General features: G+C 33.5%; 1 protein-coding gene across 2 annotated transcripts in view; it reads right to left on the reverse strand.

Annotated features, from left to right (window-relative positions):
- TGFB1I1 (transforming growth factor beta 1 induced transcript 1) overlaps nucleotides 1–11,902 on the reverse strand; it is a 475,461-nt gene that overhangs the window by 266,851 nt on the left and 196,708 nt on the right. For both annotated transcript variants that reach the window (XM_053694775.1, XM_053694773.1), the window contains exon 2: nucleotides 75–196. In XM_053694775.1, coding sequence (XP_053550750.1) covers nucleotides 75–196 — 122 coding nt within the window. The remainder of the gene's footprint in view (nucleotides 1–74; nucleotides 197–11,902) is intronic.

Raw genomic sequence — 11,902 nt, forward strand, 5'->3', positions numbered from 1 at the left:
AAAATAATATAAAGAACAACACTTAGTAGGCCATCCTAGAAGTCTCACAGTTCCTTATCTGGGGCGGTCATTACCTTGGGATCATAGGAAGGTGGGGGTGGCCGTGTTTCATTGGCCTCCGGTTTCTCAGGTGAATCACACAGTAGAACTGGACAACGAGGAGGAGCTGTAAACTGGAGGTCAGCAAGCAGCGCATCTGGCCAAAGAAACACAACCATGTGACATGAGACTGTACTAAATACGCAACAATCTGTCTCATCCGTATTAGTCACCTAAGAACCTACTCCTCTACCCTTCACCGCCCATTTCTTGCTGCACCCACCCTAAGGGACATTGTACAATAGATATTTTGTAGATGATCCATTTATAGCACACACAGTTTTGTCTCTGTAACAAAGTGTAGTTTTGCTTATTTTTTCATAACATTGTGATGTCTACCTACTCCAGCTTGCTCCTGTTTGTGTAAAGGGTCTGCTCGTTATGCTTTCAGGCTCATTTCAGTGGGTGTCCTGGCCTAACCTTTTAAACAGAGCTAAACTGGGAGCTTCTAAGTGAGTTTTTAAATGGTTTTATACTGGGTTTGTAGATCAATATCTGTGCATAGTCTTCTTTATAGTAGTGTCTATTACATGCAGTTCTATGTAAATAGGTGTATACTGTCTCTGTATAGTAGTGTCTATTACATGCAGTTATATGTAAATAGGTGTATACTGTCCCTGTATAGTAGTGTCTATTACATGCAGTTATATGTAAATAGGTGTATACTGTCTCTGTATAGTAGTGTCTATTACATGCAGTTATATGTAAATAGGTGTATACTGTCCCTGTATAGTAGTGTCTATTACATGCAGTTATATGTAAATAGGTGTATACTGTCCCTGTATAGTAGTGTCTATTACATGCAGTTATATGTAAATAGGTGTATACTGTCCCTGTATAGTAGTGTCTATTATATGTAGTTATATGTAAATAGGTTTATACTGTACCTGTATAGTAGTGTCTATTACATGCAGTTATATGTAAATAGGTGTATACTGTCCCTGTATAGTAGTGTCTATTACATGCAGTTATATGTAAATAGGTGTATACTGTCCCTGTATAGTAGTGTCTATTACATGCAGTTATATGTAAATAGGTGTATACTGTCCCTGTATAGTAGTGTCTATTACATACAGTTATATGTAAATAGGTGTATACTCTCCCTGTATAGTAGTGTCTAATACATGCAGTTATATGTAAATAGGTGTATACTGTCCTGTATAGTAGTGTCTATTACATGCAGTTATATGTAAATAGGTGTATACTGTCCCTGTATAGTAGTGTCTATTACATGCAGTTCTATGTAAATAGTGTATACTGTACCTGTATAGTAGTGTCTATTACATGCAGTTATATGTAAATAGGTGTATACTGTACCTGTATAGTAGTGTCTATTACATGCAGTTATATGTAAATAGGTGTATACTGTCCCTGTATAGTAGTGTCTATTACATGCAGTTATATGTAAATAGGTGTATACTGTCCCTGTATAGTAGTGTCTATTACATGCAGTTATATGTAAATAGGTGTATACTGTCCCTGTATAGTAGTGTCTATTACATGCACTTATATGTAAATAGGTGTATACTGTCTCTGTATAGTAGTGTCTATTACATGTAGTTATATGTAAATAGGTGTATACTGTCCCTGTATAGTAGTGTCTATTACATGCAGTTATATGTAAATAGCTGTATACTGTCCCTGTATAGTAGTGTCTATTATATGCAGTTATAAGTAAATAGGTGTATACTGTACCTGTATAGTAGCGTCTATTACATGCAGTTATATGTAAATAGGTGTATACTGTCTCTGTATAGTAGTGTCTATTACATGCAGTTATATGTAAATAGGTGTATACTGTCTCTGTATAGTAGTGTCTATTACATGCAGTTATATGTAAATAGGTGTATACTGTCCCTGTATAGTAGTGTCTATTACATGCAGTTATATGTAAATAGGTGTATACTGTCCCTGTATAGTAGTGTCTATTACATGCAGTTATATGTAATTAGTGTATACTGTCCCTGTATAGTAGTGTCTATTACATGCAGTTATATGTAAATAGGTGTATACTGTCCCTGTATAGTAGTGTCTATTACATGCAGTTATATGTAAATAGGTGTATACTGTCCCTGTATAGTAGTGTCTATTACATGCAGTTATATGTAAATAGGTGTATACTGTCCCTGCATAGTAGTGTCTATTACATGCAGTTATATGTAAATAGGTGTATACTGTCCCTGTATAGTAGTGTCTATTACATGCAGTTATATGTAAATAGGTTTATACTGTCCCTGTATAGTAGTGTCTATTACATGCAGTTATATGTAAATAGGTGTATACTGTACCTGTATAGTAGTGTCTATTACATGCAGTTATATGTAAATAGGTGTATACTGTCCCTGTATAGTAGTGTCTATTACATGCAGTTATATGTAAGTAGCTGTATACTGTCCCTGTATAGTAGTGTCTATTACATGTAGTTATATGTAAATACGTGTATACTGTTCCTGTATAGTAGTGTTTATTACATGCAGTTATATGTAAATAGGTGTATACTGTCCCTGTATAGTAGTGTCTATTACATGCAGTTATATGTAAATAGGTGTATATTGCCCCTGTATAGTAGTGTCTATTACATGCAGTTATATGTAAATAGGTATATACTGTCCCTGTATAGTAGTGTCTATTACATGCAGTTATATGTAAATAGGTGTATACTGTCCCTATATAGTAGTGTCTATTACATGCAGTTATATGTAAATAGCTGTATACTGTCCCTGTATAGTAGTGTCTATTACATGCAGTTATATGTAAATAGGTGTATACTGTCCCTGTATAGTAGTGTCTATTACATGCAGTTATATGTAAATAGGTGTATATTGCCCCTGTATAGTAGTGTCTATTACATGCAGTTATATGTAAATAGGTATATACTGTCCCTGTATAGTAGTGTCTATTACATGCAGTTATAAGTAAATAGGTGTATACTGTCCCTGTATAGTAGTGTCTATTACATGTAGTTATATGTAAATATGTGTATACTGTCCCTGTATAGTAGTGTCTATTACATGCAGTTATATGTAAATAGGTGTATACTGTCCCTGTATAGTAGTGTCTATTACATGCAGTTATATGTAAATATGTGTATACTGTCCCTGTATAGTAGTGTCTATTACATGCAGTTATATGTAAATAGGTGTATACTGTCCCTATATAGTAGTGTCTATTACATGCAGTTATATGTAAATAGCTGTATACTGTCCCTGTATAGTAGTGTCTATTACATGCAGTTATATGTATAGTAGTGTCTATTACATGCAGTTATATGTAAATAGGTGTATACTGTCCCTGTATATTAGTGTCTATTACATGCAGTTATATGTAAATAGGTGTATACTGTCCGTGTATAGTAGTGTCTATTACATGCAGTTATATGTAAATAGGTGTATACTGTCCCTGTATTGTAGTGTCTATTATATGCAGTTATACGTAAATAGATGTATACTGACCCTGTATAGTAGTGTCTATTACATGCAGTTATATGTAAATAGGTGTATACTGTCCCTGTATAGTAGTGTCTATTACATGCAGTTATATGTAAATAGGTGTATACTGTCCCTGTATAGTAGTGTCTATTACATGCAGTTATATGTAAATAGGTGTATACTGTCCCTGTATAGTAGTGTCTATTACATGCAGTTATATGTAAATAGGTGTATACTGACCCTGTATAGTAGTGTCTATTACATGCAGTTATATGTAAATAGCTGTATACTGTCCCTGTATAGTAGTGTCTATTACATGCAGCTATATGTAAATAGATGTATACTGTCCCTGTATAGTAGTGTATATTACATGCAGCTATATGTAAATAGGTGTATACTGTCCCTGTATAGTAATGTCTATTACATGCAGTTATATGTAAATAGGTGTATACTGTCCCTGTATAGTAGTGTCTATTACATGCAGTTATATGTAAATAGGTGTATACTGTCCCTGCATAGTAGTGTCTATTACATGCAGTTATATGTAAATAGGTGTATACTGTCCCTGCATAGTAGTGTCTATTACATGCAGTTATATGTAAATAGGTGTATACTGTCCCTGTATAGTAGTGTCTATTACATGCAGTTATATGTAAATAGGTTTATACTGTCCCTGTATAGTAGTGTCTATTACATGCAGTTATATGTAAATAGGTGTATACTGTCCCTGTATAGTAGTGTCTATTACATGCAGTTATATGTAAGTAGCTGTATACTGTCCCTGTATAGTAGTGTCTATTACATGCAGTTATATGTAAATAGCTGTATACTGTCCCTGTATAGTAGCGTCTATTACATGCAGTTATATGTAAATAGGTGTATACTGTCCCTGTATAGTAGCGTCTATTACATGTAGTTATATGTAAATAGGTGTATACTGTTCCTGTATAGTAGTGTCTATTACATGCAGTTATATGTAAATAGGTGTATACTGTCCCTGTATAGTAGTGTCTATTACATGCAGTTATATGTAAATAGGTGTATACTGTCCCTGTATAGTAGTGTCTATTACATGCAGTTCTATGTAAATAGGTGTATACTGTCCCTGTATAGTAGTGTCTATTACATGCAGTTATAAGTAAATAGGTGTATACTGTCTCTGTATAGTAGTGTCTATTACATGCAGTTATATGTAAATAGGTGTATACTGTTCCTGTATAGTAGTGTTTATTACATGCAGTTATATGTAAATAGGTGTATACTGTCCCTGTATAGTAGTATCTATTACATGCAGTTATATGTAAATAGGTGTATACTGTACCTGTATAGTAGTGTCTATTACATGCAGTTATATGTAAATAGGTGTATACTGTCCCTGTATAGTAGTGTCTATTACATGCAGTTATATGTAAATAGGTGTATACTGTCCCTGTATAGTAGTGTCTATTACATGCAGTTATATGTAAATAGGTGTATACTGTCCCTGTATAGTAGTGTCTATTACATGCAGTTATATGTAAATAGGTGTATACTGTCCCTGTATAGTAGTGTCTATTACATGCAGTTATATGTAAATAGGTGTATACTGTACCTGTATAGTAGTGTCTATTACATGCAGTTATATGTAAATAGGTGTATACTGTCCCTGTATAGTAGTGTCTATTACATGCAGTTATATGTATAGTAGTGTCTATTACATGCAGTTATATGTAAATAGGTGTATACTGTCCCTGTATAGTAGTGTCTATTACATGCAGTTATATGTAAATAGGTGTATACTGTCCCTGTATATTAGTGTCTATTACATGCAGTTATATGTAAATAGGTGTATACTGTCCCTGTATAGTAGTGTCTATTACATGCAGTTATATGTAAATAGGTGTATACTGTCCCTGTATAGTAGTGTCTATTACATGCAGTTATATGTAAATAGGTGTATACTGTCCCTGTATATTAGTGTCTACTATATGCAGTTATATGTAAATAGGTGTATACTGTCCCTGTATAGTAGTGTCTATTACATGCAGTTATATGTAAATAGGTGTATACTGTCCCTGTATAGTAGTGTCTATTACATGCAGTTATATGTAAATAGGTGTATACTGTCCCTGTATAGTAGTGTCTATTACATGCAGTTATATGTAAATAGGTGAATACTGTCCCTGTATAGTAGTGTCTATTACATGCAGTTATAAGTAAATAGGTGTATACTGTCTCTGTATAGTAGTGTCTATTACATGCAGTTATATGTAAATAGGTGTATACTGTCCCTGTATAGTAGTGTCTATTACATGCAGTTATATGTAAATAGGTGTATACTGTCCCTGTATAGTAGTATCTATTACATGCAGTTATATGTAAATAGGTGTATACTATCCCTGTATAGTAGTGTCTATTACATGCAGTTATATGTAAATAGATGTATACTGTCCCTGTATAGTAGTGTCTATTATATGCAGTTATATGTAAATAGGTGTATACTGTCCCTGTATAGTAGTGTCTATTACATGCAGTTATATGTAAATAGGTGTATACTGTACCTGTATAGTAGTGTCTATTACATGCAGTTATATGTAAATAGGTGTATACTGTCCCTGTATTGTAGTGTCTATTATATGCAGTTATATGTAAATAGGTGTATACTGTCCCTGTATTGTAGTGTCTATTATATGCAGTTATACGTAAATAGATGTATACTGACCCTTTATAGTAGTGTCTATTACATGCAGTTATATGTAAATAGGTGTATACTGTCCCTGTATAGTAGTGTCTATTACATGCAGTTATATGTAAATAGGTGTATACTGTCCCTGTATAGTAGTGTCTATTACATGCAGTTATATGTAAATAGGTGTATACTGTCCCTGTATAGTAGTGTCTATTACATGCAGTTATATGTAAATAGGTGTATACTGACCCTGTATAGTAGTGTCTATTACATGCAGTTATATGTAAATAGCTGTATACTGTCCCTGTATAGTAGTGTCTATTACATGCAGTTATATGTAAATAGATGTATACTGTCCCTGTATAGTAGTGTATATTACATGCAGCTATATGTAAATAGGTGTATACTGTCCCTGTATAGTAGTGTATATTACATGCAGCTATATGTAAATAGGTGTATACTGTCCCTGTATAGTAGTGTCTATTACATGCAGTTATATGTAAATAGGTGTATACTGTCCCTGTATAGTAGTGTCTATTACATGCAGTTATATGTAAATAGGTGTATACTGTCCCTGCATAGTAGTGTCTATTACATGCAGTTATATGTAAATAGGTGTATACTGTCCCTGCATAGTAGTGTCTATTACATGCAGTTATATGTAAATAGGTGTATACTGTCCCTGTATAGTAGTGTCTATTACATGCAGTTATATGTAAATAGGTTTATACTGTCCCTGTATAGTAGTGTCTATTACATGCAGTTATATGTAAATAGGTGTATACTGTACCTGTATAGTAGTGTCTATTACATGCAGTTATATGTAAATAGGTGTATACTGTCCCTGTATAGTAGTGTCTATTACATGCAGTTATATGTAAGTAGCTGTATACTGTCCCTGTATAGTAGTGTCTATTACATGCAGTTATATGTAAATAGCTGTATACTGTCCCTGTATAGTAGCGTCTATTACATGCAGTTATATGTAAATAGGTGTATACTGTCCCTGTATAGTAGTGTCTATTACATGTAGTTATATGTAAATAGGTGTATACTGTCCCTGTATAGTAGTGTCTATTACATGCAGTTATATGTAAATAGGTGTATACTGTCCCTGTATAGTAGTGTCTATTACATGCAGTTATATGTAAATAGGTGTATACTGTCCCTGTATAGTAGTGTCTATCACATGCAGTTATATGTAAATAGGTGTATACTGTCCCTGTATAGTAGTGTCTATCACATGCAGTTATATGTAAATAGGTGTATACTGTCCCTGTATAGTAGTGTCTATCACATGCAGTTATATGTAAATAGGTGTATACTGTCCCTGTATAGTAGTGTCTATCACATGCAGTTATATGTAAATAGGTGTATACTGTCCCTGTATAGTAGTGTCTATTACATGCAGTTATATGTAAATAGGTGTATACTGTCCCTGTATAGTAGTGTCTATTACATGCAGTTATATGTAAATAGGTGTATACTGTCCCTTTATAGTAGTGTCTATTACATGCAGTTCTATGTAAATAGGTGTATACTGTCCCTGTATAGTAGTGTCTATTACATGCAGTTATAAGTAAATAGGTGTATACTGTCTCTGTATAGTAGTGTCTATTACATGCAGTTATATGTAAATAGGTGTATACTGTCCCTGTATAGTAGTGTCTATTACATGCAGTTATATGTAAATAGGTGTATACTATCCCTGTATAGTAGTGTCTATTACATGCAGTTATATGTAAATAGGTGTATACTGTCCCTGTATAGTAGTGTCTATTATATGCAGTTATAAGTAAATAGGTGTATACTGTACCTGTATAGTAGTGTCTATTACATGCAGTTATATGTAAATAGGTGTATACTGTCCCTGTATTGTAGTGTCTATTATATGCAGTTATATGTAAATAGGTGTATACTGTCCCTGTATTGTAGTGTCTATTATATGCAGTTATATGTAAGTAGCTGTATACTGTCCCTGTATAGTAGCGTCTATTACATGCAGTTATATGTAAATAGCTGTATACTGTCCCTGTATAGTAGCGTCTATTACATGCAGTTATATGTAAATAGGTGTATACTGTCCCTGTATAGTAGTGTCTATTACATGTAGTTATATGTAAATAGGTGTATACTGTCCCTGTATAGTAGTGTCTATTACATGCAGTTATATGTAAATAGGTGTATACTGTCCCTGTATAGTAGTGTCTATTACATGCAGTTATATGTAAATAGGTGTATACTGTCCCTGTATAGTAGTGTCTATTACATGCAGTTATATGTAAATAGGTGTATACTGTCCCTGTATAGTAGTGTCTATTACATGCAGTTATATGTAAATAGGTGTATACTGTCCCTGTATAGTAGTGTCTATTACATGCAGTTATATGTAAATAGGTGTATACTGTCCCTGTATAGTAGTGTCTATTACATGCAGTTATATGTAAATAGGTGTATACTGTCCCTGTATAGTAGTGTCTATTACATGCAGTTATATGTAAATAGGTGTATACTGTCCCTGTATAGTAGTGTCTATTACATGCAGTTATATGTAAATAGGTGTATACTGTCCCTGTATAGTAGTGTCTATTACATGCAGTTATATGTAAATAGGTGTATTATGTCCCTGTATAGTAGTGTCTATTACATGCAGTTATATGTAAATAGGTGTATACTGTCCCTGTATAGTAGTGTCTATTACATGCAGTTATATGTAAATAGGTGTATACTGTCCCTGTATAGTAGTGTCTATTACATGCAGTTATATGTAAATAGGTGTATACTGTTCCTGTATAGTAGTGTCTATTTACATGCTGTTATATGTAAATAGGTGTAATACTGTCCCTGTATAGTGTGATGTCTTAGTACTGCAGTTATATGTAAATAGGTGTTTGTATACTGTACCTGTATAGTAGGTCCTATTACATGCAGTTATACTGTAAATTAGATGTATACTGTCCCTGTATAGTAGTGTCTATTACATGCAGTTATATGTAAATAGATGTATACTGTCCCTGTATAGTAAGTGTCTATTACATGCAGTTATATGTACATAGGATGTATACTGTCCCTGTATAGTAGTGGTCCTATACAATGCAGTATATGTAAATAGTGTATACTGTCCCTGTAATAGTAGTGTCTATACATGCAAGTTTATATGTAAAATAGGTGTATACTGTCCCTGTACTAGTAGTGGTCTATTACATCAGTATATGTAAATAGCTTATACTGTCCCTTAAGTAGTGTCTATCTACATGCAGTTTATATTAAATAGGTGTATACTGTCCCTGTATAGTAGCTGTCTATTACAATGCAGTTATTCGTATATAGGTGTATACTGTCCCTGTATAGTAGTGTCTATTACATGCAGTTATATGTAAATAGGTGTATACTGTCCCTGTATAGTAGTGTCTATTACATGCAGTTATATGTAAATAGGTGTATACTGTCCCTGTATAGTAGTGTCTATTACATGCAGTTATATGTAAATAGGTGTATACTGTCCCTGTATAGTAGTGTCTATTACATGCAGTTATATGTAAATAGGTGTATACTGTCCCTGTATAGTAGTGTCTATTACATGCAGTTATATGTAAATAGGTGTATACTGTCCCTGTATAGTAGTGTCTATTACATGCAGTTATATGTAAATAGGTGTATACTGTCCCTGTATAGTAGTGTCTATTACATGCAGTTATATGTAAATAGGTGTATACTGTCCTGTATAGTAGTGTCTATTACATGCAGTTATATGTAAATAGGTGTATACTGTCCCTGTATAGTAGTGTCTATTACATGCAGTTATATGTAAATAGGTGTATACTGTCCCTGTATAGTAGTGTCTATTACATGCAGTTATATGTAAATAGGTGTATACTGTCCCCTGGTATAGTAGTGTCTATTACATGCAGTTATATGTATATAGGTGTATACTGTCCCTGTAAGTAGTGTCATATTTCATGCAGTTATATGTAAATAGTGTACTACTGTCCTGTATAGTCTAGTGTCTATTACATGCAGTTATATGTAAAATAGGTGCTATACTGTCCCTGTATAGTAGTGTCTATTTACATGCAGTTATATGTAAATAGGTGTATACTGTCCCTGTATAGTAGTGTCTATTACATGCTAGTTATATGTAATAGGTGTATACTGTCCCTGTATATTAGTGTCTATCACATGCAGTTATATGTAAATAGGTGTATACTGTCCCCCTGTATAGTAGTGTCTATCACATGCAGTTATATGTAAATAGGTGTATACTGTCCCTTGTATAGTTGTGTCTATTACATGCAGTTATATGTAAATAGGGTATACTGTCCCTGTATATTAGTGTCTATTACATGCAGTTATATGTAAATAGGTGATTACTGTCCCTGTATGTAGTGTCTATTACATGCAGTTATATGTAAATAGGTGTATACTGTCCCCTGTATAGTAGTGTCTATTACATGCAGTTATATGTAAATAGGTGTATACTGTCCCTGTATAGTAGTGTCTATTACAATGCAAGTTCTATGTAAATTGGCTGTATACAGTACCCTGTATTGTAGCTGTCTATTACAGTAGTTATATGTAACTAGCTGTATACCTGTCCCTGTATATTAGTGTCTATTACATGCAGTTATCTGTAAATAGCTGTATACTGTCCCTGTATAGTAGTGTCTATTACATGCAGTTATATGTAAATAGGTGTAATACTGTCCCCTGTATAGTAGTGTCTATTACATGAGTATATGTTAACTAGGTGTATACTGTCCCTGTATAGTAGTGTCTATTACATGCAGTTATATGTAAATAGCTGTATACTGTCCCCTGTATAGTTAGTGTTCTATTACATGCAGTTATATGTAAATAGGTAGTATACTGTCGCCCTGTATAGTAGTGTCTATTACATGCAGTTATATGTAAATACGGTGTATACTGTCCCTGTATATTAGTGTCTATAACATGGGGACCAGTTATATGTAAATAGGCTGTATACTGTCCCTGTATAGTAGTGTCTATTACATGCAGTTATATGTAAATAAGGTGTATACTGTCCCTGTATAGTAGTGTCTATTTACATGCAGTTATATAAAGTTATACTGTCCCTATAGTGTCTTATACATAGCAGTTATATGTAAATAGGTGTATACTGTCCCTGTATAGTAGTGTCTATTACATGCAGTTATATGTAAATAGGTGTATACTGTCCCTGTATAGTAGTGTCTATTACATGCAGTTATATGTAAATAGGTGTATACTGTCCCTGTATAGTAGTGTCTATTACATGCAGTTATATGTAAATAGGTGTATACTGTCCCTGTATAGTAGTGTCTATTACATGCAGTTATATGTAAATAGGTGTATACTGTCCCTGTATAGTAGTGTCTATTACATGCAGTTATATGTAAATAGGTGTATACTGTCCCTGTATAGTAGTGTCTATTACATGCAGTTATATGTAAATAGGTGTATACTGTCCCTGTATAGTAGTGTCTATCACATGCAGTTATATGTAAATAGGTGTATACTGTCCTGTATAGTAGTGTCTATACATGCAGTTATAAGTGTAATCCCCTGTAAGTAGGTCTATTACATGCAGTTATATGTAAATAGGTGTATACTGTCCCTGTATAGTAGTGTCTATTACATGCAGTTATATGTAAATAGGTGTATACTGTCCCTGTATAGTAGTGTCTATTACATGCAGTTATATGTAAAA

Source organism: Bombina bombina, chromosome 11 (assembly GCF_027579735.1).
Source record: "Bombina bombina isolate aBomBom1 chromosome 11, aBomBom1.pri, whole genome shotgun sequence".
In the NCBI taxonomy this organism is placed as follows: Eukaryota; Metazoa; Chordata; class Amphibia; order Anura; family Bombinatoridae; genus Bombina; species Bombina bombina.